Source organism: Balaenoptera borealis (genome assembly GCF_965194805.1).
Source record: "Balaenoptera borealis genome assembly, chromosome: 2".
NCBI lineage: Eukaryota > Metazoa > Chordata > Mammalia > Artiodactyla > Balaenopteridae > Balaenoptera > Balaenoptera borealis.
Genome location: NC_138867.1, coordinates 153,139,673 through 153,161,441, shown reverse-complemented (window position 1 = coordinate 153,161,441; position 21,769 = coordinate 153,139,673). Strand labels below are relative to the sequence as shown.

General features: G+C 42.0%; 1 protein-coding gene across 14 annotated transcripts in view; it reads right to left on the bottom strand.

Moving 5' to 3' along the window:
- Positions 1-21,769, bottom strand: part of TENM2 (teneurin transmembrane protein 2) — a 590,108-nt gene that overhangs the window by 316,156 nt on the left and 252,183 nt on the right. For all 14 annotated transcript variants that reach the window (XM_082378741.1, XM_082378737.1, XM_082378738.1 and 11 more), the window contains one exon: positions 6,776-7,010. In XM_082378741.1, the coding sequence (XP_082234867.1) occupies positions 6,776-7,010 (235 nt within the window). The remainder of the gene's footprint in view (positions 1-6,775; positions 7,011-21,769) is intronic.

The window sequence follows — 21,769 nt, the reverse complement described above, 5'->3', positions numbered from 1 at the left end:
GAGCTTGCCTATTGAGCAGTTCAGTTATTGAGATTAATAAGCTGCCAGTTTCCAAGGAAGACTAAGAAAACTACAAAATTAAAGCTCACTGCAACGTGCAATGCTGCTGGTGGCCAGGCAGGATCGTGGTGTCAAAAAGGCAAGGTAAAGCTATAAACTAAGGCTGAGCTGGAAACGCTAACCTAAAGGTCTCATTAATTTCCATGTTGCCTCTGATGAGAATTTAGAGGCAGCATAATGTTCTGCAATATGGAGAAATCAAGCGGCCTATTGATTTGAAAAGTGCTGGAATGCATCTGGTTCACCCGGAATGAATTCTAGTTTTAAACCTCACGCAAAAACGTTAAAAAGAAAAAAGAAAAAAAAAAAAAAAAAAGGAAGAAAAGCAAACAGGTTATGTTGGTTTAATATTCTCAAGATCAAACTTGTCAGTGATTCTGTCAGAAAATTAATCCTTAGGTAGAAAAATCAATCTGCAGAACAAGTGGAGAAGAGTCTTCAGGTTCAGCATGGTGAAGATGTTGCAACAGTCTCGTTGCTTCCCCATGACAACCTTATTTACTAAAGGTCTTGAGTCTTGATTCCCAAATATGCACTCCCAATAAAGCATCCATGTGAGGCTAAGATTACTTGGTCTTAAAGATAAAAAGTATGTTTTCTGAAATGCGGATACCCAAATTAGATTCCTTAGGTGCCACTTCCCAAGCCCAACAAGCTCCATTCTTTATCAGAGCGCCTCCTGGGTGTTCATCACAACTTCCTGAGTGTCCCTACTCAAACTATGGCCAAATGGCCAACCACCATACCCGCGGCTGCGTGGCTTTCTCCTACCAGTCTAGCAAAGACTGTCTGGAGGGTAAACCCTATGCAAATCACAGAGCTAAAAAGGTAGCACTGCTTCTTATTTCTGCAGTGTCAATTTGCTCTCGCATTTTATGATATGCAGCGCACTAAACCTCCTCTGTAACTCAGCTCACGTGGATCCCATGCTACCACCACCATGGAGGTTCAGGACTTCAGACTGACCATCCTGGGTGGCCACCGATCCCGCAGAGCTGGAGACAAGGGTCCCTTCTATCCTGCCTGGCTTCTGATATTCTCAGTGACTAACTCTACGTCCAGTAACAGACTGGGATTCATCCCTCAGATTATTTCTTGCCTCGTGTCACTTATACTGCATTAACTTCACCATTTCCATGGACTGGATAAATTCTAATTGGATAATAAGCATCGTTTTGTTTTGTTCTTCTAGTCTCAAAGGCATTATCATGTGGTGGTTAAGAGCATTGCACGTGGAGTCAGGTAGATCCAGGTTTCTATCCCAGTTCGGCCCCTTACTTATTTGGAGACATGTAAGTAACTTCATCTTCCCAAGCCTCAGTTTCTGTTTATTTAAAATCGGGATGGTAACATATACTCAACAGAAGGGTTAAAGGGTTCAATGGGATCATGCACGTAAAACTAAGCATGGAGCAAAAACTATTTGATAAAGTTGTTATTCACAGAACTATACAATCATGTACAATAACTATTAAATTGAACAAAATTTCTGGAGAGTTTTTTTTTTTTTTAAGAGAAAAGTCCACTGCTGAGAGCTTTGGATACACTAACTATGCTATCATTTGCAAATGGTTGTGCTTCTGTGTTACATCTATTATTTTAGAATCAAAATAAGTCTGGCCAATAACAGTTACTCTTAATACTCTTGTTGCCTCAGAGATTTAACAAGTGGAAAACCGAACTTGTTTCCTAAATGACATCCCTATTCACTCAGCCTCTTAGGCCAAAAAATTGGATACCGTGCTCACACCTGCCTAACCTACTTCTTGACATTCCATCAGTCACAAATTCCTACTGATTCTACCTTCAGTACATACCCCACATCTTTGAACATTCACCTTTTGGCCAGATTGGTAAGAGAAAGGCAGACAGCTCTGATACTGCAGCTATGGGCACCCTAATGGAAGCCCCACCATTTTTCATCTTAACCATGACAGTATTCTCCAAATTGGACCCTTAGTCCTGCTATACCTTTCCCTCAACACACCCCCTGCCCCACCCCCCACCTACTGACCCTATGGCAGCTACCATAGCTAAAAACAAAACGGAACCATTTATGTTCTTATTTTGGCCTCCTGTTTAAAATGCTTCAATGACTTTTCACTGTTCTTGGCGCTGAGTCCAAAACCTTTAAAGCAGCCCCAAACCTTGAACTGTCCAGCTCTTGCCTGCCTGTCTAGTTTGCTTTCTCTTCCTGGCATCTTAGCGTTTCTTCCCCCAGCGGGTCATGGTTTTCGCCACCTAGAACATTCTTTCAGTCTAATTAACACCTACTCATCCTTAGGGCTCAGCCTAAATGGAAATTTCTCCAGAGTCTGGCTTCTCTATACCTCACATGGCACTTATTACACCTGTCACCGTAGGGGCATATGCCTAATCTTTTGTTCACATTCTGTCTACAGTCAGGAAACTCCAGAAGGGCAAGGACTTTGCTTTTCTTCTTCACTGCTGAATCCTCAGTGCCTGGCACCTGGTTGGGTCTCATAGATGTTTCTCGAATGAGTAATGGATGACCATTTCAAAGAGCAACTTGCAAACTTGTTTGTAGCTTGAGGATCTGGATGGCTAAAATTAGGCCTTCTGGCATTTCAGGGCAAAAGCAAACTCAGAGGGAAGTTTTGTCCTGCTTCGGGATTCTCTTTAGTGACCTGCTACCGAGATAGATTCCGAGAAAGAAGCTTGCTTCAGCAAAATGCGTAAAGGAAAGAAAGTTAGGTTCTGTCGCTGAGCTACTTTCTACTGTCTTAGACAAAGAGATGCTGACTTCAGAAACTCCCAAAGAAGCAGCTGGCCAGGAAGATTCCTGACCTCGCTCCTCTCAGGAGAGGAAGGAGGAGATAGGTGCTATCAACCCAGAATTACACAGGGACCTTGTTCTAAGATCTTCTGCAAGTAAGCTGAGAGAAACATGGTGGGCAGAGTGATTCTGTTACGCATATGTTAGAAAGGAGAGTCCAGACTGTTTGCAGTTAGTTCCTGTGCCCTATGTTTGGTTTTTCTTGGATTATATTATGGTTTACACATCAGTTGATTGCCTTGGGTAGTACAAATTTATATGCATTGTTATTTATATTATTAACATTGATACAGAACTCTCCTTACAAGCTTTTTCATCTTGTGTTAAATTCCAGATTCATACAGTCCTATTTTCTGGCTATGCCTCCTTAATTAGCACCTTGATTCTACTTGTCATAGAACAAAAATGGAAAACACACAGTCCAGGGAAGATCTAACATGCCTCATTAAGACTGACGGGAACATCAAAAAGCAATGCAGAGGGGCAAGGGCTTGTTCCTTACTGGTCTAAAGAAACACCTTGGATTTGGCCTGGAGTCTCGGGGGGGTGGCAGAATGCTGCCCATCACCTCCCAGAGTTAGGAAATTCTTCCATCATGCCCAGAAGTCTGTATTAATGAGAGTAGAGGTGGTGAAGCTGTTTGTAAATTTCCATTGCATTTTCAAAATTGATGAGTACATCATGATCAGCCTCCAGAATATCTTGCCCTCAATGGTTCTTTTTCCTGCTGTGGTTAATCAATTCTTATTGGGTATGAAAGACAGGAATTGGAATCCTAGTATGATATCATGCGCCTAACGTAAGAGCTTCCATTCCTACATTTGCTCTTGTAGGTAAGAAAATGACACCATTAAACTCACAATATTTCAGCATTTGAGTGAGTGAAATTGTTCAGTTCTACAGTTTCCAAGACTATATGGAAAACCACTGAAGAATGGGAACAAATGATGCTATAATCTTTGATTTTTTTCCACTTACCTGCTAGGTAAACTCTTTTTTTTAAAACATCTTTATGGGAGTATAATTGCTTTACAATGGTGTGTTAGTTTCTGCTTTATAACAAAGTGAATCAGCTATACACATACATATATCCCCATATCTCTTCCCTCTTGCGTCTCCCTCCCTCCCACCTCTCTATCCCACCCCTCTACCCTCTAGGTAAACTCTTGTTCATCCTTCTAAACCCAGCTCAAACAGCCTCTCAGCTGGGAAACTTTTCCTGACCATCCTGGGAAATTTAATAACTATTTCAACTGTACAACCACTGTAACTTACGCACTTCCATTCCTGTAAACACTGCACTATCTTTTGTTTATGTGCCTATCTCCTTTTTTAGGTTGTATGAGCTTTAAGGGCAGGATACATGTTTTAATCATAATCTCCCCAGTACCTAACATAGCGCTTAGTATTTTCAAGGGATTCGGTAAATGCGTGCTAATAAGAGACTGTATAAATCATATTTAAAAGAGAAACACAAAGTTCAACAATTCTATTAATTATTGCTAAAGTTTTCATATATGAGACAAGTTGCACATCCAAGTTATATGTATTCAGTTCCATGAATGGAGTTTCAAATACCTGTGATTGACTTTTAGTAACAGCCCCATCTCAAGGGCCTTATATTCTCTAACTCTTGGCCCTTGAATGTACTGATCAAAGAACATCCAGATATGTTCTCCCTTGTTTTTTTTCCTTCTGCTAGGCTTCAAGGTTTTGGCCATCTTACTTACTTCCCAAGCTTGCCTCCTCTAAAAGCATCACTGAGAAGCTCCAATCCTAGGAGAAATGCCATGTATCGTAACGATCTGTAGAAGGACTCTACAGGTCAGAAAGCATGTTCTGGGAGAACTTCAGGAGAACAAGAAGGGGATAGGCTTGGCTTTGCCGGTCCTCTCCTCCAGATCCTTTCAAGGGAACACTTTATTGCCAGCTGATCACATCAGAAACTGGGCGATGGGAGATACGCTTATGCAGTGTATGTGTTCCCATCACCAACAGGGGACTCTTTGTGAGGAGTAGACACTCTGATGGATCTTTCCCTGAAGACGTGACAATTAAGGCAATAAATGTAGGTTTGTGGCTGTTCCTGCATCAGACAATCTGACCACCTTATTTTATGTGTAGGAACCACGAGAGTTCCATCCAATGCGGCTCATAATTTACCATCTCACTGAAGCCCTAGAACGCTTGCAAGTTACTCAGCCCCCCAAGTCTAGATTGTGATTTTTTTAAATGCTAATAGCAACGATTCCTTCCTACCTCATTGCATTGCTTCCATGCTTGAATGAGATAGTGCATTTAAACCACTAACATCGGCATGTACAAACTGCACAATAAAAACTGGTTGTTAATGGCGATGGTGGTCCTCTTCTTTCCTTTTTCTCCTTCTTTTTCCCCAATATCTACTACATTTCTCCTTCCCTTTCTCCCTCCTCTTTCTTCATCCTAACCACTGTGCATAGCCTTTATGTCTAGAAACTATTCTTCAAACAATGGTCTGCTAATGTGAAAATAGTCTGACTAGTACCCAACAAACTCTATGGCAGTTCATAAATATAAGGAAGAAAAAGACAGAGTCTTATCCAGCCTTAAAGACCACTACCAACTATGAAAATATCCTAAGTTAAGCCTGGCGGACCAGTCAACTTTCAGCCTGGAACCTTTCCAGCAAAGCTACTTATTAGTGGGTTATTATATCAGTATAAATGTTTAAATCTATCTATTATATATAATATATGCATAGAGTTTCTATTGACTTTACCTACTGTAAGCCTTAGAGATTAAGACTGCAGGCCTGGTTACAAATCACCTATAGTTGTTAGAAAATAAAATGTATTAAAGTTTGGAGCGACTACAGTGACAATGGCATACAACTTATTCAAGTTCAAGATCTTATTAATAAAACAAAACATATTAGAGATAAGAAACAACATCAAATGCTATGGCTTGCATAATTATTTCCAGCTGTGTGCAGAAAATTCACGGGCCATTACCAGAAAGATTACAGATTATTTCAGTCTTTCCTTAAACCTAAGTTATTAAAGTTTAAAAACTATGTGGGAACTTTTTGAAGGTTCAATATGAATTAGCCCTTCTCTCTTTAGTCTCCATGGTTCTTCCGGGCAAGGAAACAGTAACAATTGAAGCACACAAACCATGAAAGTGTCTGGGGATGGAACAGCAAGGCCGTTCCAGTATCTGGCTGACCCACTGTCAATTACATTGCAGCTTGCCACGCTGTGACCAATGCCCCTTCCTTCAGGTCACTAAAGGCAGGTGTGATTTTGGAAGACCAGAAGCAAAGGTGAGAAAAGGACAGAAGCAAAGGCAAAACAAAACAAAGCCAGACCTGGAGATCACTTTGAAACCCTTCCCTCTCAACATAAGTGCTGCCGCTTTTTTCTTGTTTGTTTTTTTACACTATTGCTTGCCCCTCAGGCATCAAGCTGTTAGTGTATGCAGGAGGGATTAAAGTGAGACTGCATGTTGGATGAAGTATAAATTAAAATTATACTTCTGTCAGTCTGGAATCAGGGATTGTTTCTCAAGGTCTCCCCAAACACTTAATTTCAAATGAGTCTTCATTTATTACTTCAAGAAAGGCTAAATGCATAATTTATCAGCAGCTTTCTGTCAATATACCCTTAGAAGCATGTTTCCCATGAGTCTTTGAGTAAAAATATGTTATGCTAATTCTATTAGTTGGGTACACAGGAGCTGTGGAAGAAAGTAAACAAGCATTAAAAGGAGACACATGTGAACAAAGAAATACCTATCAACCTACCGTCCAGGGTCAAATTACCAAGGGAATGGCACAGAGTTGGTAAACTTGTCCCATAATGTAGGCGGGATTTTCTCCCGACTGCTCTGGGCGGGTGATGCAGCAGGGAGCCAGGTGTGATAGTGATGGGGACTTACCGGGTCTCCAGGGGCACGTTGCTGTTTAGCACCCAGCTGTCCTGAAGCTGAACTGACTCCGGCGTGGTGGCCAGGTCATTGGGCGCGGGAGCTGGGGCGTGAATCTGACTCCGCCGATTGGTCAGCGAGTTCCTGTTGAGGGAGTTGGCTGACGAGTGGTGATGGGACAGCGTGTGGTTGTGCGGGGGTGGCAGAGGGGGCCTCAGAGTCGACTGGCTGTGGTGGTTCGGCGGCCCTGAGAAAAGAGGAAGGAGAAATGGCCATTAGGGGCTTCAGAATGCGGCCGCGATCACTCTGCAAGCCTGCGGAGGAGAGCCTGGAACCAAAGCCTCGATATTGACAATTGCCGAATGTCACGAACTACAGATGCAGATACGACTGTGTCCAGCATCCCATTGTCAGTTTCTAACAAATAGTATACTTTGATTTGCCTTTATCCCTCGGCATCAAATTAAGAATGAGAAACTAGGTTAGCAAAACCAGGCTGGTGAGGGCTGACCAATGGAATTATTTGAAACATATTAATTCTGCAATGAAGGTAACATGATATTCAAGGCTGAGCATTGTTGTAACAAGTCCCTAGCCCATTTCCTGGTAAACCAGGACACTCCATACATTCTTTAAAAACATGGCATCTTTCTGAAGGTATAAGAAAGATGGCACACTCTAAGTCAGGGAGTAGTAAATTTAAACACCTATCAGGGGCCAGGCAGGAAAGTGAAGTGGGCTGGGGTGAACTGGAGAGGGTAGGGAGAAGCCCTCACTCAGATCTAGGCTCACGTGGCCATGTAGGGGTTGGAGCTCAAGGCAGATGATCTTCCAGCTTTTCTAGGAGAGCTGAAGATCTGGACTTTTTCAAAAGAGTTTCCTGTTTTTTAAAAAATGTTGACAATTAAAACATATGTGTGTGTGTTTTTGTGTGTTTGTGTGTTTATATATATGTTTATATATACACATATATTCACATGTATATGTATACTTTTTTTTAAAAATGAGAATCAACAAAACACACCTGTGAGCCCGCTCAGATCAGGGGCTTCATAACATCTGTCCTCTGAGAGACGAACCCTGAGGACCCAGTCTCTGGAGAAGGTCAGGGTTGATGTTTTCAAACCACGAACCTTACTCCAAATTGCATCCTGGTTTCTAAACTTGCAGGAAAAAGGCACAAAGGACAACTATACCCCTGTACATATTCCCCTGTAAATACGACCACGGATGACAATTCCACACACCGTTTTCCTAGCAACCCACTCTCCACCTACAAAGTGAAATATTTTAAGCATAATGAAAATGAAGGTCGTTCACTATGCAACGTAAGCCTATGATTTGGTTTTAATGGCTGCTGAAACATGACTTTTAATTTGTGTCCTTTGAGAGAGTTTATTTTTTGAAGCCTCCAGTCAGGGATGGCAGCCCGCCAGGTGACTGCCAAGCCTTGTCATTTTGGCCCCTGCCAACTTTGAATATCCTCAGCCCCTGCTGTCCTGGCTTTAAGAAGTTGGCTCAAGTCATTTAAACAAGCAATTTGACACAAATTTCAACTACTTGTCTCCTTATGTGACCGGGCTACATCTCCAAAAGGTGTAATCTACATTCCGTGGCTCCTGGGAAGCTTGCAGAAACGTTCCGAAAGAAAGACAACATGTCAAGAAGATCCTAGGTTTGGAGAGCATCATGACCATCGAAAACAGGAACGAAAAATACAGAGGAAAGTGGTTCCTTGAAGTTTGCATCTCTGGGCTGAAATTACCTGGGGGGATTTTTTTTTGGTGTGCAGAAAAAGACAACTAAAAGTAAAACCTAATGGGAAATGCCACTGTACAAGTTGTATAGATTTTAAATCGCGTCCTCCAAATGAACCTGCAAGTCGTATTTTCCATTCTGCACCAGTGACATTTTAAATATATCTTTGAGGGAGTTCCATTGCTCTAGCAGGCTATTATATTTTCTGGCATTGTTGTCTGTCTTGTAATCTATTATTATATAGTTATTTACGTGTGTCTGTCTCGTATTAGTGGAAAGAGGTGAGAAAAGGGGGTGAAATGATGTAATAATGATCCTTCAGAGATGCTATTCAAGCCCCTCACACAAGGTTAATGAATTCTCATGCCGTTCTTTCTCTCCCTCTCAACTCCCATCCAAGTGGTGTCATTATTCTCCATTAGTTAGGTAATTATGAGACTTGCCTCGGGAAGGCGAGATGAATCAGTGTTCAAGCGAGAACCCACCCTCCCCAGCCCCAAGCCCTAACCTACCATCTCCCTCAGCCCCCGGCCCCCGCCCTCCAGCCCTCCAGACCACACACTCTCCCAAAGTACAAAGAGGCCGTGTGAGGGATTTAATGCACTAAATGAGATATCGGGACCCTCCTGCTTCCTGTCTGTTCACCCTGAGATTTCTCTGTCTGCTCCAGCCTGGGTGGCCCTTCCCTGTCCATCTGTGTTCAGTGTGGGTGGAATTCCTGTGGTTGCCTTTCTGTGGACACAGCCAGGGATGGTGCTGATGGGGGAATGGAAACGTCGACCTGGGCGTGGTGTGGTATGTTTCAAACAAAACAGAGGCTGAGTTTTCCAGTTAATTGAAAGAAACGTCAAACTCTCTTTCCATTCCTCCTAAAGAGAAGGCCTAGGGTTTCATGGGGTCGGGGGGGAGATGGAGAAAGAAGTGCAGAGGAAGATGAACAAATACTTAACTCTCCACTCACCCGGGTCCTCCTATAAAGCAACAAGCTCTTTCACTGCACTTACATCAAATGACTGATAGCAATTACAACAAAAACTATCCCCCGTCCTCAATAGCGAAAGATGTTCTCCTTATACGGTTGCTCATTTCCACTGTGACGTTGATCATATTTGCTCATTTATCTCTCTATCCAAAACACAAACTTTTCAACTAGGTACAGGAGCTAGAAGGAAAAGACAATGACAACACCGAGGGGTAAAGGCTACCACTGGGGGAGAAGCAGAGCGGTGCGGGAGCACTGAGCCAGTGGTTAGGAGATAAAATCGGAAGAACTGAGCTCAAGGATCGGGTCTGACCACTTTTGAGTTGTGTGACCCTGGGCCCGAGACTTCACTTCTTTAATTGTCAGTCTCCTCACCTGCCAAATGATGAAAACAGCAGTAACTACCTGTAAGGAAGTTCGAGGGGAAGATGAATGTAAAATGCTAAACATGCTACCCGATGGCTGGTAAGTTCCCCCAAACCATGTGCAGGGAACACTGCTTGGTTCTCCTAGGAATAAACGGATGGATAAAGACGTAACTGCAGCTCTCAAGGATCCCAGATTTGAGTAGATGGGGTACACCCAGAGTTCATCTCTCTAGGCCAGGAGTCACAAACCAGCAGCACCCAAGCTGAATATTACCAAAAATTCAAGGTCAAGATTGTATATCGTGTTCTGGACTTCTGACTTCTCTTGAAAACAAAAACAAATTGAAGTCTGTATTCCCTCAAGGCAACAATTAGATAGAGCTGAATGCCATTGGGTGGGTTTGTTTGTTTAGTTTGTTTTTGTCATCAGCCCGAATGATCCCTGTTATCTTCATCTGGTCGGATGTATGCATTTATGTTACTGGCTGGTGGGCATTTATGTTTTTGACTGCTGGCTTGGCTTGGGGTTCCTTAGCATTCTGTGTGGGTCACGTACCTCTAATATAACAACATCTCTGCTAGAGCCAACGATCTCAAGCACTTTTTGTGTTTGTTTTTGTTATACTCATCCAATGCGTTTGCAGGATGTGATGGTTTTCTATTTCAAAAAATGCAGACAATGGCAAGCAACAGGCCTTACTGCTTTCTAAGAAGCTAAATGACATGAAAAGCCATTCTCCAAGGCAAGTGTTGTCTTCAGTCTGTGGTGAAACAAAAATGAGTACCTCAGCTTGATGAAGGAAACTTCGCATCCACTCTGAGTTCCATACTTTTATTGGGCTTAATTCATGTGCATCAAATGGCTCTTCTATTACATAAATATGAAATCACATAATAATGTAATTGAGCCACGAATAACTATGTAACATGAACACTTACATGGTATCAACCTAATAAGTAGGCTTTTAGCAGGCAAAAGGGAACGGTCATTAAAATTGCTGTGTTAACCTATTATTCTACACCTGATTTATCTCGGGTCCAGAACCTGGAATTTGTTTTTAGGTACTGTGGGGCTTTTCATCCTAGGAAGAAGGAACTATATATTGGTTCTTTGTTAAAAGCTAGGGTGGGACAGATAGGACCCGTAGCAAAGATCAGTTAATTTGTGGAGAAGGTGCTTCCTGTAGAGTTAAAAATTAAGTGCTTGAATGAATGCTTAACTTGTCCTGTTTGCTTGTTTGGACTTATTTGCTTGAATGGTCTATGCTTCTGAGCTTTTAGATTTGCTGTGGGACAGTTGCCAGCAATTTTGATCCAGACAGAGATGCCGTTCACGTATTCTGTCCTTCCTAAATGCCAATTGGTTGACAGTGGAGTTTTAAAAAAATAAAGCAATGCTTCTTTATCAGTTCACAATATCAATTCCAACAAAGTTGTGTGGCCACTACAAAATAACTCTGTTTTTTAAATTTTTTAAGTATAGTCGATTTACGATATCATATAAGTTTCAGTGTACAGCACAGCAATTCAGTTATACATATAATATATATGTATGTATATATATTCTTTTTCAGATTCTTTTCCCATATAGGTTATTATGTAATACTGAGTATAGTTTCCTGTGCTAAACAGTAGGTCCTTGTTGGTTTTCTATTTTGTGCATGTATATGTTAATCCCAGCCTCCTAATTTATCCCTCCCCCCATCCCCCTTTCCCCTTTGGTAACCATTAGTTTGTTTTCTGTGTCTGTGAGTCTCCTTCTGTTTTGGAAATAAGTTCATTTGTGTCTTTTTTTTTTTTTTTTTTTGATTCCACATATAAGCTATATCATATGGTATTTGTCTTTCTCTGTCTGGCTTACTTCACTTAGTATGATAATCTCTAGGTCTATCCATGTTGCTGCAAATGGCATTATTTCATTCCTTTTTATGGCTGAGTAGTATTCCATTGTGTATATATACTGGAGTATCAACTCTTGTGTTGACTAGATGAGTGGTGCTCAAACAGCATGTGGAAACCAGCAACACCCACATTTTAAATAATGTATAAAGAAAGAATTTTCTTTGCAGCTAAGGAAGTAAATTCACAATAATTGGCTATTGTTGTTGCATTTTTCCTAAATAAACAGCTGGGGGAGGCATTTAGGCTGGGTCTACCCTTGCCAAGCAGGGTGTTGATGACAGTGGGAAGGCAGGGATGAACTCAGATTGGTGGTGTCTTGCCCACACCAATTATTCCTGGCAATTAAAAATGATGATAAAATGTGTGAAAGAAAAAATAAAAGTAGAGTCCTGCCTAGCTGCTAATAATTCACTCACTCTTCGAGATGGCATGCCAATTGTTGGCCTTTAAAAAAATTTCTACCCTTCGGACCCCAAGATAATGAATTAACCGCAAACTGTCTGCCTTAAGAACTTCATCTTTGGAGCAAGTTCCATCTTGATGGCAATTTGAAGATGCAAGAAGTGGGGATGGTGTTGACAGAGCTTCTGGAGTCTCTGGGTGATGAAAACTGGTACCAGGACACCCTGTTCAAATTTGACCTTGAATGGGAGCTAGAGGGAGTCGGAGGTGAGAATTTTCAAGAGTAACAGCCCCTGGTTAGAACTATGGAGAGTGGAGGCTATTGCAGATGGCCAGGCTGCTGGGTGGCTTTGAACCCCTGCTTGGCCACTTACTAGCTGTGTGACCACTGCAAAGTTACGTATTGTTTTCTGAGTCTGTTTCTTCATCTGTAAAATGGGTATAGAGATTTTACTTCTTTCATATGGTTGTTAGGAGAATCAAATAAGAATATTTATAAGGAGCCTAGCACAATTCTTAGCATATAGTAAGCTATCAGCACATATTATTTTGTGTTATAATTAACAATACCAGTAACAGTAATAACCGCAATAGCAACCATAGTTCTGGTGAAAGTAATGAGTACCTCCTGGGTCACTCCAGTTTTCCTAGCTCTTTGAGGTGGCAGCTTTCATGGTGAGATATCAAATCAACATATGGAGGCAAAGTCACTAACCTCAGACCTCTCTACCTTCAAATTCTGTCTACAGAAGGGCATAGTGACTAAGTGACACGGCACAGGCATTCATACAGGTGGTCTTAAGAGCATCTCTCTAAGAGCCTGCCGAAGTGGAACTTGGGATTCAGAACTGTCCCATTTCCATAAACAAATAATGACAACAAACCAATAATACTGACAATAGATGCTATGAATTAAGCTCTCCCTGTGTGTCTGATCCTGTGATAAGTCTGTACTTAAATTATTTCAGGGTATTCCCACTCACTCCTATGGGATAGGTTCTCTTATCGTCCCCGTTTATACAGATCCTGCACATGAGGCTCAGAGAGGTTAAGTAATTCACCAGTGGTCACACAGCTCAGTAAACGGTAGAGCTGATATTTGACCCCAGGGTCTCTTCCCCACTCTGACCCATGCAGAGGAGCACGAGGTCCCAGAGAGCACGCACACAGGGAGGGAATGAGGACCCTGCCCCAGTTTATGCACACCCCCGCAGATACAGAGGAAAACTGGCTTGACGCATTTCTTTGCACATGTGCTTAAACTGTAGAAGCAAATCTTGTGAGAAAGTGGAGGGAATCGCCCACCTCAAAGCTCTGGCCCTCACAGTGCTGCTTGAATCAGGAGAAATAGGCCAGAACAGCCAAAGTGCAGCGCAGTCTCTTTTCTGTGCTTTCCCAAAAGGTCCTCCTCAAACTTCCTCCTCCACGCTGCATCCCTGGCTCCCAATTACGTCTGCTGGAGGCAGAAACGAGGGCACACTGGTCCCATCTCATCCTGCCAGCTCTGACTGGAGGCACTTTGCCAATAGCCCCGGGTTGGGGGGAGGGCGGTCCAGATCCAGCTTCCTCCTACATTTGGAGACAGGCTTACTTATTTGTCTCAAAGTACTGGATGCTGTGGACATTCAGCTTGCTCCCTCCTTCCCTGTCTTTAATATCTACTGAATGATTGGTTTGCTAAAGAGCAGACTCTTATTTTTTATTATTGACCCTCCTATGGTATTGCTGGCTTTGCAGGATGGTTGACTGGTCTGCAGTATTTCTTGCATCTGGCTCTTATTGTCAGGCTGCACATTTCTCCGCATTTCAGAATAGAGAAAAAAGAAAGCAGGATGAAGGAGCCAGCCAAGTTACGGCCTCTTTCTCATCTCCCAGGGGGCCTCAGATAGGCTCTGGCCTGTGCCTCTTGGCCTGAGTTGCACAGTCCTGGACCAGGGGCCATCCTTCATGGAAAGACCCCAGTCAGCTTGACCAGAGCACCAGAGAAGGAAAGGATGGTACTTACTCATAAGGAATGATTTGTAGTTCTCTTGCTTACATAAAATGTATGACCTCTGAGAAAAAATATTCCGGGTGCCTTCATAATGACACATCCCATGCCAGAAGCATGGGGATGATTGCAGTCATAAGCAGCAATCACTTGCAGGCTTAGAAACCAAAGTTCTGTCACCTCTACCTACATTCAGAAACAACTACGGTTTAGAGGGACATATTAGCTCATCTAAGAACAATCGCTCACATTTAATAAGCCCCAGCTGTGTGATGAGCACGCTATATATTGCACCTTATTTCAAACTTATAATACTCTACTCAATATTCTGTGAAAACCTATATGAGAAAAGAATCTGAAAAAGAATGAATATATGTATATGTGTAACTGAATCACTTTGCTGTACACCTGAAACTAACACAACATCGTAAATCAACTATACTCCAATAAAATCAAAATGAAAAAAAAACTGATAATAACCTTCAGAATAGATATTGTCGTCCACTTTAAAGATGAGGAAATGGAGGGGCAAGGAGGTTACATGATATAAGTTTCCCTTCGTACATTTTGTATTTAACTGTATTACATTTGGGCCCCTTTCCAGTGCACACAGGGTACACCTCTTTCATCACCCTTGGCACAAGGTTTTGTATTATTTTTGGACTCTCCTGTGTTCCCCGCTAGACTGTGAGCTCCTCCAATGCATAGAGCATGTCTCTCTTATTTTTACATCCCCAGCACAAGGCTACAGTACCTGGCACAGAAGTAGCACAGAGTGAATGAACAAATGAATTGACAACTCATGTCCCTGGAGGGTGGTGAGCCTCAGCAGAGAGGGATCAGAGTAGATTTCTGCCTCTGCTCTTTGAGCATGTAGTTAATTCCCCTAATGCTTATTGCCCTCGGAGGGTCCATTAACAGGGAGAGAGCCAGACACGGGAGGAAGGTGACTTCCATCCTCTCTGTTTTAATTTGTTTGTTTTTTCCTGGCTCTGCTTGAATTCCTTTTTATTTTTATTAATAACAATCTTAGCTATAATAAAATTCAGCTCCTTAGAGTGTACATTTTAGTATTTTAAAAGTATATTCACCGAGATGTGCAAACATCACTGCTGTCTAATTTTAGGACATTTCTGTCACCACCCCTCTCCCCACCGCGAGGAAACCCCATACCCATTAGCAGGTGCTTTCCAATCCCACCTGTTAATCTACTTTCTGTTCCCATGAATTTGCCTATTCTGGACATTTCATTTTAATTAATTAATTTATTATTTATTTTTTTATTTTTGGCTGCGTTGGGTCTTCATTGCTGCATGCGGGCTTTCTCTAGTTGCGGCGAGCGGGGGCTACTCTTCACTGCAGTGCGAGGGCTTCTCATGCGGTGGCTTCTCTTGTTGCGGAGCATGGGCTCTAGGCGCACGGGCTTCAGTAGTTGTGGCACGTGGGCTCAATAGTTGTGGCTCGTGGGCTCTGGAGTGCAGGCTCAGTAGTTGTGGCACACGGGCTTATGTTGCTCTGCGGCATGTGGGATCTTCTGGACCAGGGCTTGAACCCGTGTCCCCTGCATTGGCAGGCGGATTCTTAACCACTGCGCCACCAGGGAAGCCCTGGACATTTCATATAAATGATGATTCTCTCTGGTTTTTTATAACCACGATGTTTGTCTGTTGCAGAGTCCCGTTGGAACCAATCAAAGTTAGATTTCAGATGGGGGCCACTTCATACCACTTAAAAAAAATCTTTCCCGGGCAACCTGAAGCCAGTCCTTCACAGGAAGTTTTTGGCTGGGGCCCCGCTGCTGTTGATACTTTTCAGGTGGAGATTGTTAGGCGATGACCATTTGAGAGCCAACTGTACACTTGAGGCTCTGAGGGGGATCCTGAAATTTGTTCCAGGGCTTCAGGCATGGCTGTAATCACAGCAGAGAGCCATTTCTGATCAGCTAAAACCTAGCCACGCACAGGCAGGGACTCTTGAGGGGAGGAAGGAAGAGAGAGAGAAGTCTTGAATCGGGTGCCAAACCAGCAGCTACCCTTGAATTACAAGCTTAATAGTGCTTGTTGGTTTGGGACTGTACTGCCCAAATAGGGCAAGTTCTCACCTCTGATGGATGACAAAGGGATTTTAATCATAGATGCCACATCATTTTACCATAGCCCTATACTCACTCCTTGCTTTCTTAAATCATCAGGAAAGTATCACTTGAGATCAATGTCAACTCCATTAGCTACTTTCCAAGTGACAAATACAAAAAGAAAAAAAAAAGACCACTTGAAATATTTGAGAGAAATCCTTCTAAAGAGAAGATTCTATTGCGAAGTTACATCTGAGCAGTGCCTGTCTGAGCATTTCAATAAATCTACATTACCCTAGGTATTTTGGCATCCTCTGGGAGACGAAAGCCTATCAGTAGAAAGTAATGATTTTGGGTTTTTCAATTGCCCTAAGGATCTTGACAATGCTATTAAGACCCATGCTCTCCCTGTTGAGAAGTTTAGGAGTGAAATTATTAATACGCCCAGACGTTATGTTGATTGTTGCGCTGTAGCAGAAAATACTCTCTCTCTTATTTGAGCTGCATTATCACTTTCCCAAGCAGAGAATTGCATCAAAAATTTAAACTCCTCTCATTCCAGCTCATCTCATAGCTTTTCAAGGTCTTATTGTAAATAGGCTGGGCATAATTTGGATATTTCTCTACCCATGAAAGATAGTATGTTTTTCAAAGGCCAGACTTTTTTTTTTTTTTAAATAAAAATCACAGTGGAATTTTCTTCCATCAATATGTCATTCTTTAGCTCTTTAACTAGGCTTTCCTTGGGGTATATTTCATTCTTTTTTTTTTTCTTTGAAATGGTCACAATTATTTCCCCTGAACATAGGAAGAGGATCAAAACAAAGATAAAATATGATTTTGATTTCAGATTGAGCCTCTGAGTAACAGAATGATGGGTACAAGCTCTGATCTACACCATTCGCTAATACCAAGAATGACTGAAGCGCACTAGTTAAATGGCAAGGACAGGATAAAGGTTCCTGGAGCATTTTCACTTCAAAGCTCAGCAGAATTATTTACTATCTGGGTGACCTTTTCCCCAGATCTCTCGTGGTACGCACCTTATAGGGCAAGGGAACAAAAGTTTCTCCATACTATATAAACAGAAGTCAGGGGAATGTCAGACCTTGAACTGCATCTGGTTTCATGTCAAGTGACAGCTGATATAATGGGATATACAGGGCATATTGCTGGAGATGTTTTCAGGATACTCTATCTGCCTTCAAAATACACACACACACACAAACACACACACACACAAGCACATAATTATCCCAGAGAAACAAATATCTGAGAGCTTCCTGAAGAAGCATTCCCCTCCCAGGATTACATGGTTCATGTACTATCAGAGAGAGTGCCCTTTGGATTTTCTTTATAATTGTTTGGTGTTTTCTCTCAAAGTTGTCTTGGAACTGCTTTGCACTCTTAGTTAAAGTGGATCAGACAGTGCTCATGGTTCTTCTTATGATGTAGCATGGATTATGAGCAGGAATACCCAGTGCTGAGCAGGGAAAGATGAGAAAATCCACCCCTGGGAGCTACCCAAGAGTCCCAGGATGCAAGCAACTTTCAGAAAACACTGGGACCAACAGGACGCCAGTGTGCTCTGCAGATCTCAGTTTTCCGGGGGTGGAGGTGTCGATGACATTAGAATCACCATCTCCTACTGTGCCCCTGCCTTGGAAAACAGGGTTTCCTCTTAGCCATGGTTCATCATGCCATTTCCAGGGCTTTTTCACAGTCTTTTCAACATTGATTTCTCCAGTTTTGCCAGGGCAACTTCTTTCGACAACCAGAGTTATGAAGTAGGTAACCCGTCTATCCTTCTGTTTCCCCATCCATTAAAGGTGGTTAATAACCATCCCTACTTGGTAAAGAGAGTTAAATGAGATAGTATGTTTAAAGCTAAAGTGCTTAGAAAATGCATTATGAATAGGAACTACTTAGGAAATGTCAGTATTTAGTTATTTTTGCCTAACCAGGCTAATTCTTTCTAGAGATGGTGGAGAGAGGAGTGAAATAGATCCTGTGACTCCAGGATTATTTCAACAACCTGGAAAACTTCCTGCTGCCAGATATTCTTGAGGTAAATAGCACCATTAAGTATATGGGACCCTTATCTAAAAAAAATGATACAAATGAACTTATTTACAAAACAGAAATAGATTCACAGACATAGAAATAAACTTATGGTTACCAAAGGGGAAAGAGGGGGAGGGATAAATTAGGAGTTTGGGATTAACATATACACACTACTATACATAAAATAGACAAACAACAAGGACCCTTTGTATAGCACAGGGAACTATATTCAATATTTTATAATAAATTATAATGGAAAAGAATCTGAAAAGGAACAGATATATGTACATATGTATATATATAACACAGATATACCTGTATCTATACCTATATCTATATATATACGTACAACTGAATCAATTTGCTGTACACCTGAAACTAACACATAATAAATCAACTATACTTCAATTAAAAAACAACAACAACAACAAAGGGTCTTCTTCCTACTCATGAGTTACAATAGCTGTAGGTCTTAAAACATATCGAAATAATCAGTGCTCTTAATTTTCACCTTTTGTAACTTAAATGCATTGAAATAGAACCATCTGATGGTGGGCAATTTGAAGGACCTTATAAGTAGCTTTTCACTTTTTATAAATTTTCCAATTCCCTATGAAAATCAGCATTAGGAAAGCTTAGCTTTTCTTGAACCTTGGTGTTCCTATTTAGTATCAGCCCTCATTTTGAATGAAAAACTTGTGGAAAATCCAGACTTTTAAGTTTCTTTTGCTGAGGTTCACCTGTGAGCCAAGCAAGTTGCTCTATTACTGCTATTCACCAGTGAACACCCTGAGGCCCCGAGTTATTCATCACATTTAGATGGCGTAAGTCATGAATTAGCAATTTGTTTCTCAGGCTTCTTGGGTTACTAAAACTTTCTAGTATTTATCATCTAAAATGGGATTATTCTTAATCCCATAACATAGAGAATGAGTCATCTCTTTCATGAAATAATCAGATTTGGTAGAGCAAATAATTTCCGTTTCTAACACTGCTTATCTGACACTTTAACAGTGTGGCCTGGGAAGGCTTCTCAATAAGATGATATTTGATCAAAGACCTGAAGGAAAGAGGGAGAGAGCCATTCCAATATCTGGGGGAAGAAACATAGCAGGCAGAGAAAAAGCAAGAACACAGACATTTTAAAATCTGGGATGTGTGTAGGGATTGGCCAGATTATCAGCTTAGGTTTGTCTCTTCCATTCAGCTTCAAGCCTTGTTCTCAAAGAAAACATTGAACACTGAGCCTGCACTCTAGAGCCCACAAGCCACAACTACTGAGCCTGCATGCCACAACTCCTGAAGCCCGCTCGCCTAGAGCCTGTGCTCCACAACAAGAGAAGCCACCGCAATGAGAAGCCCACGCACTGCAATGAAGAGTAGCCCCCGCTTGCCACAACTAGAGAAAGCCCGTGTGCAGCAACAAAGACCCAACGCAGCCAAAAATAAAATAAATAAAATAAAATAAAATAATTTAAAAAAACAACAACAACATTGAAGTAGATAAGAAAGGCCCTCCTCTGGGACCGGAGGAGTGGGAGAGGACTGGAAGATGTTTGCCCCACCCACTCGACACCAGGAATCCTACTGAGCTCCCAGGCCGGGTCCCCCACCCTCCAAGGCACCACCCCCCACCACCCCCTGCCGCATAGGTCCTGGGGACATAGGAGGGAGGCCAGGGGAGAGCAGGAGAGGCAGGCAGGAGGGGCCCTCCAGGACCAGAGGAGCAGGAGAAGAGCGGAGGGCACTGGTCCCACCCTTTCAGGCCCGGAGAGCCTGCTGGGCTCCCAGGTAGGGTCCCCCGCCCTCTGAGACCAGAGGCAGGAGGCACGCCTGGGCCCCTTCTCTTCCACTGAGCCTAAGCCCCACACCCCCCAGGGCCTTTTCCAGCCCTGGGGGTCCTAAGCATAGGCCCCGACCACCATCCAAACCCCACCCCTGCTTAGGCCCCGCCCTCCACAGGCAAGGCCATTTCCACCTTTTTTTTTTTTTTCTCCTCCTCTTTTTTTTACTATTGTGGTTCTGTTTTACCTTCCAGTTGTTGTTTCATCTATATTTTTATTTTTAGATTCTTTCTAACATATCTGTTAGTTTCCTAGTCTAATTTTATTTTTTACTTTGTTATTGTTTTCCTCTTTTTATTGTTGTTTTTTTGCCGCCCCACGTGGCTTGCAGGATCTTGGTTCATGACCCGGGGGTCGGGCCAAAGCTCCTGCAGTGGGAGCTCTGAGTCCAAACCACTGGACTAACAGAGAACCTCAGACCCCAGGGAATCTTCATCCGGGTGAGGTCCCCTGGAGGTCCTCATCTTGGCACCAAGACCCAGCTCTACCCAACAGCCTACAAGCTCTAGTGTGGGAAGCCTCAGGCCAAACAAGCTGTAAGAAAGGAACACAATTCTACTAATCCAAAAAAAAAAAAAAAAAATGAGATGGCAAAAAAATATGTCACAGATGAAGGAGCAAGGTAAAATCCTACAAGACCAAATAAATGAAGAGGAAATAGGCAATCTACCTGAAAAAGAATTCAGAGTAATGATAGTAAAGATGATCCAGAACTTCGAAAAAAGAATGCAGGCACAGATTGAGAAAATACAAGAAATGTTTAACAAAGATCTAGAGAACTAAAGGACAAACAAACAGAGATGAACAACACAATAACTGAAATGAAAAATACTCTAGAAGGAATCAATAATAGAATAACTGAGGCAGAAGAATGAATAAGTGAACTGGAAGACAAAATGGTGTAAATAACAGCTGAGGAGTAGAATAAACAAAAAAGAATGAAAAGAATTGAAGACAATCTCAGAGACCTCTTGGACAGCACTAAATGCACTAACATTTGAATTATAGGGGTCCCAGAAGAAGAAGAGAAAAAGAAAGGGTCTGAGAAAATATTCGAACAGATTATAGTGGAAAACTTCCCTAACATGGGAAAGGAAATAGCCACCAAAGTCCAGGAAGCACAGAGAGTCCCATACAGGATAAACCCTACGAGAAGCACACCAAGACACATATTAATGAAACTAACAAAAATTAAATTCAAAGAAAAATATTAAAGCAGCAACGGAAAAACAAAAAATAACATACAAAGGAATCCCCATAAGGTTATCAGCTGATTTTTCAGCAGAAACTCTGAAGACCAGACGGAAGTTGCAGGATATACTTAAAGTGATGAAAGAGAAAAACCGACAACCAAGATTACTCTACCTAACAAGGATCTCATTCAGATTCGATGCAGAAATCAAAAGCTTTTCAGAAAAGCAAAAGCTAAGAGAATTCAGCACTACCAAATCAGCTTTACGACAAATGGTAAAGAAACTTCTCTAGGCGAGAAACACAAGAGAAGAAAAAGACCCACAAAAACAATACCACAACAATTAAGAAAATGGTAATAGGAATACACATATCGATAATAACCTTGGATGTAAATGGATTAAACGCCCCAACCAAAAGACACAGACTGG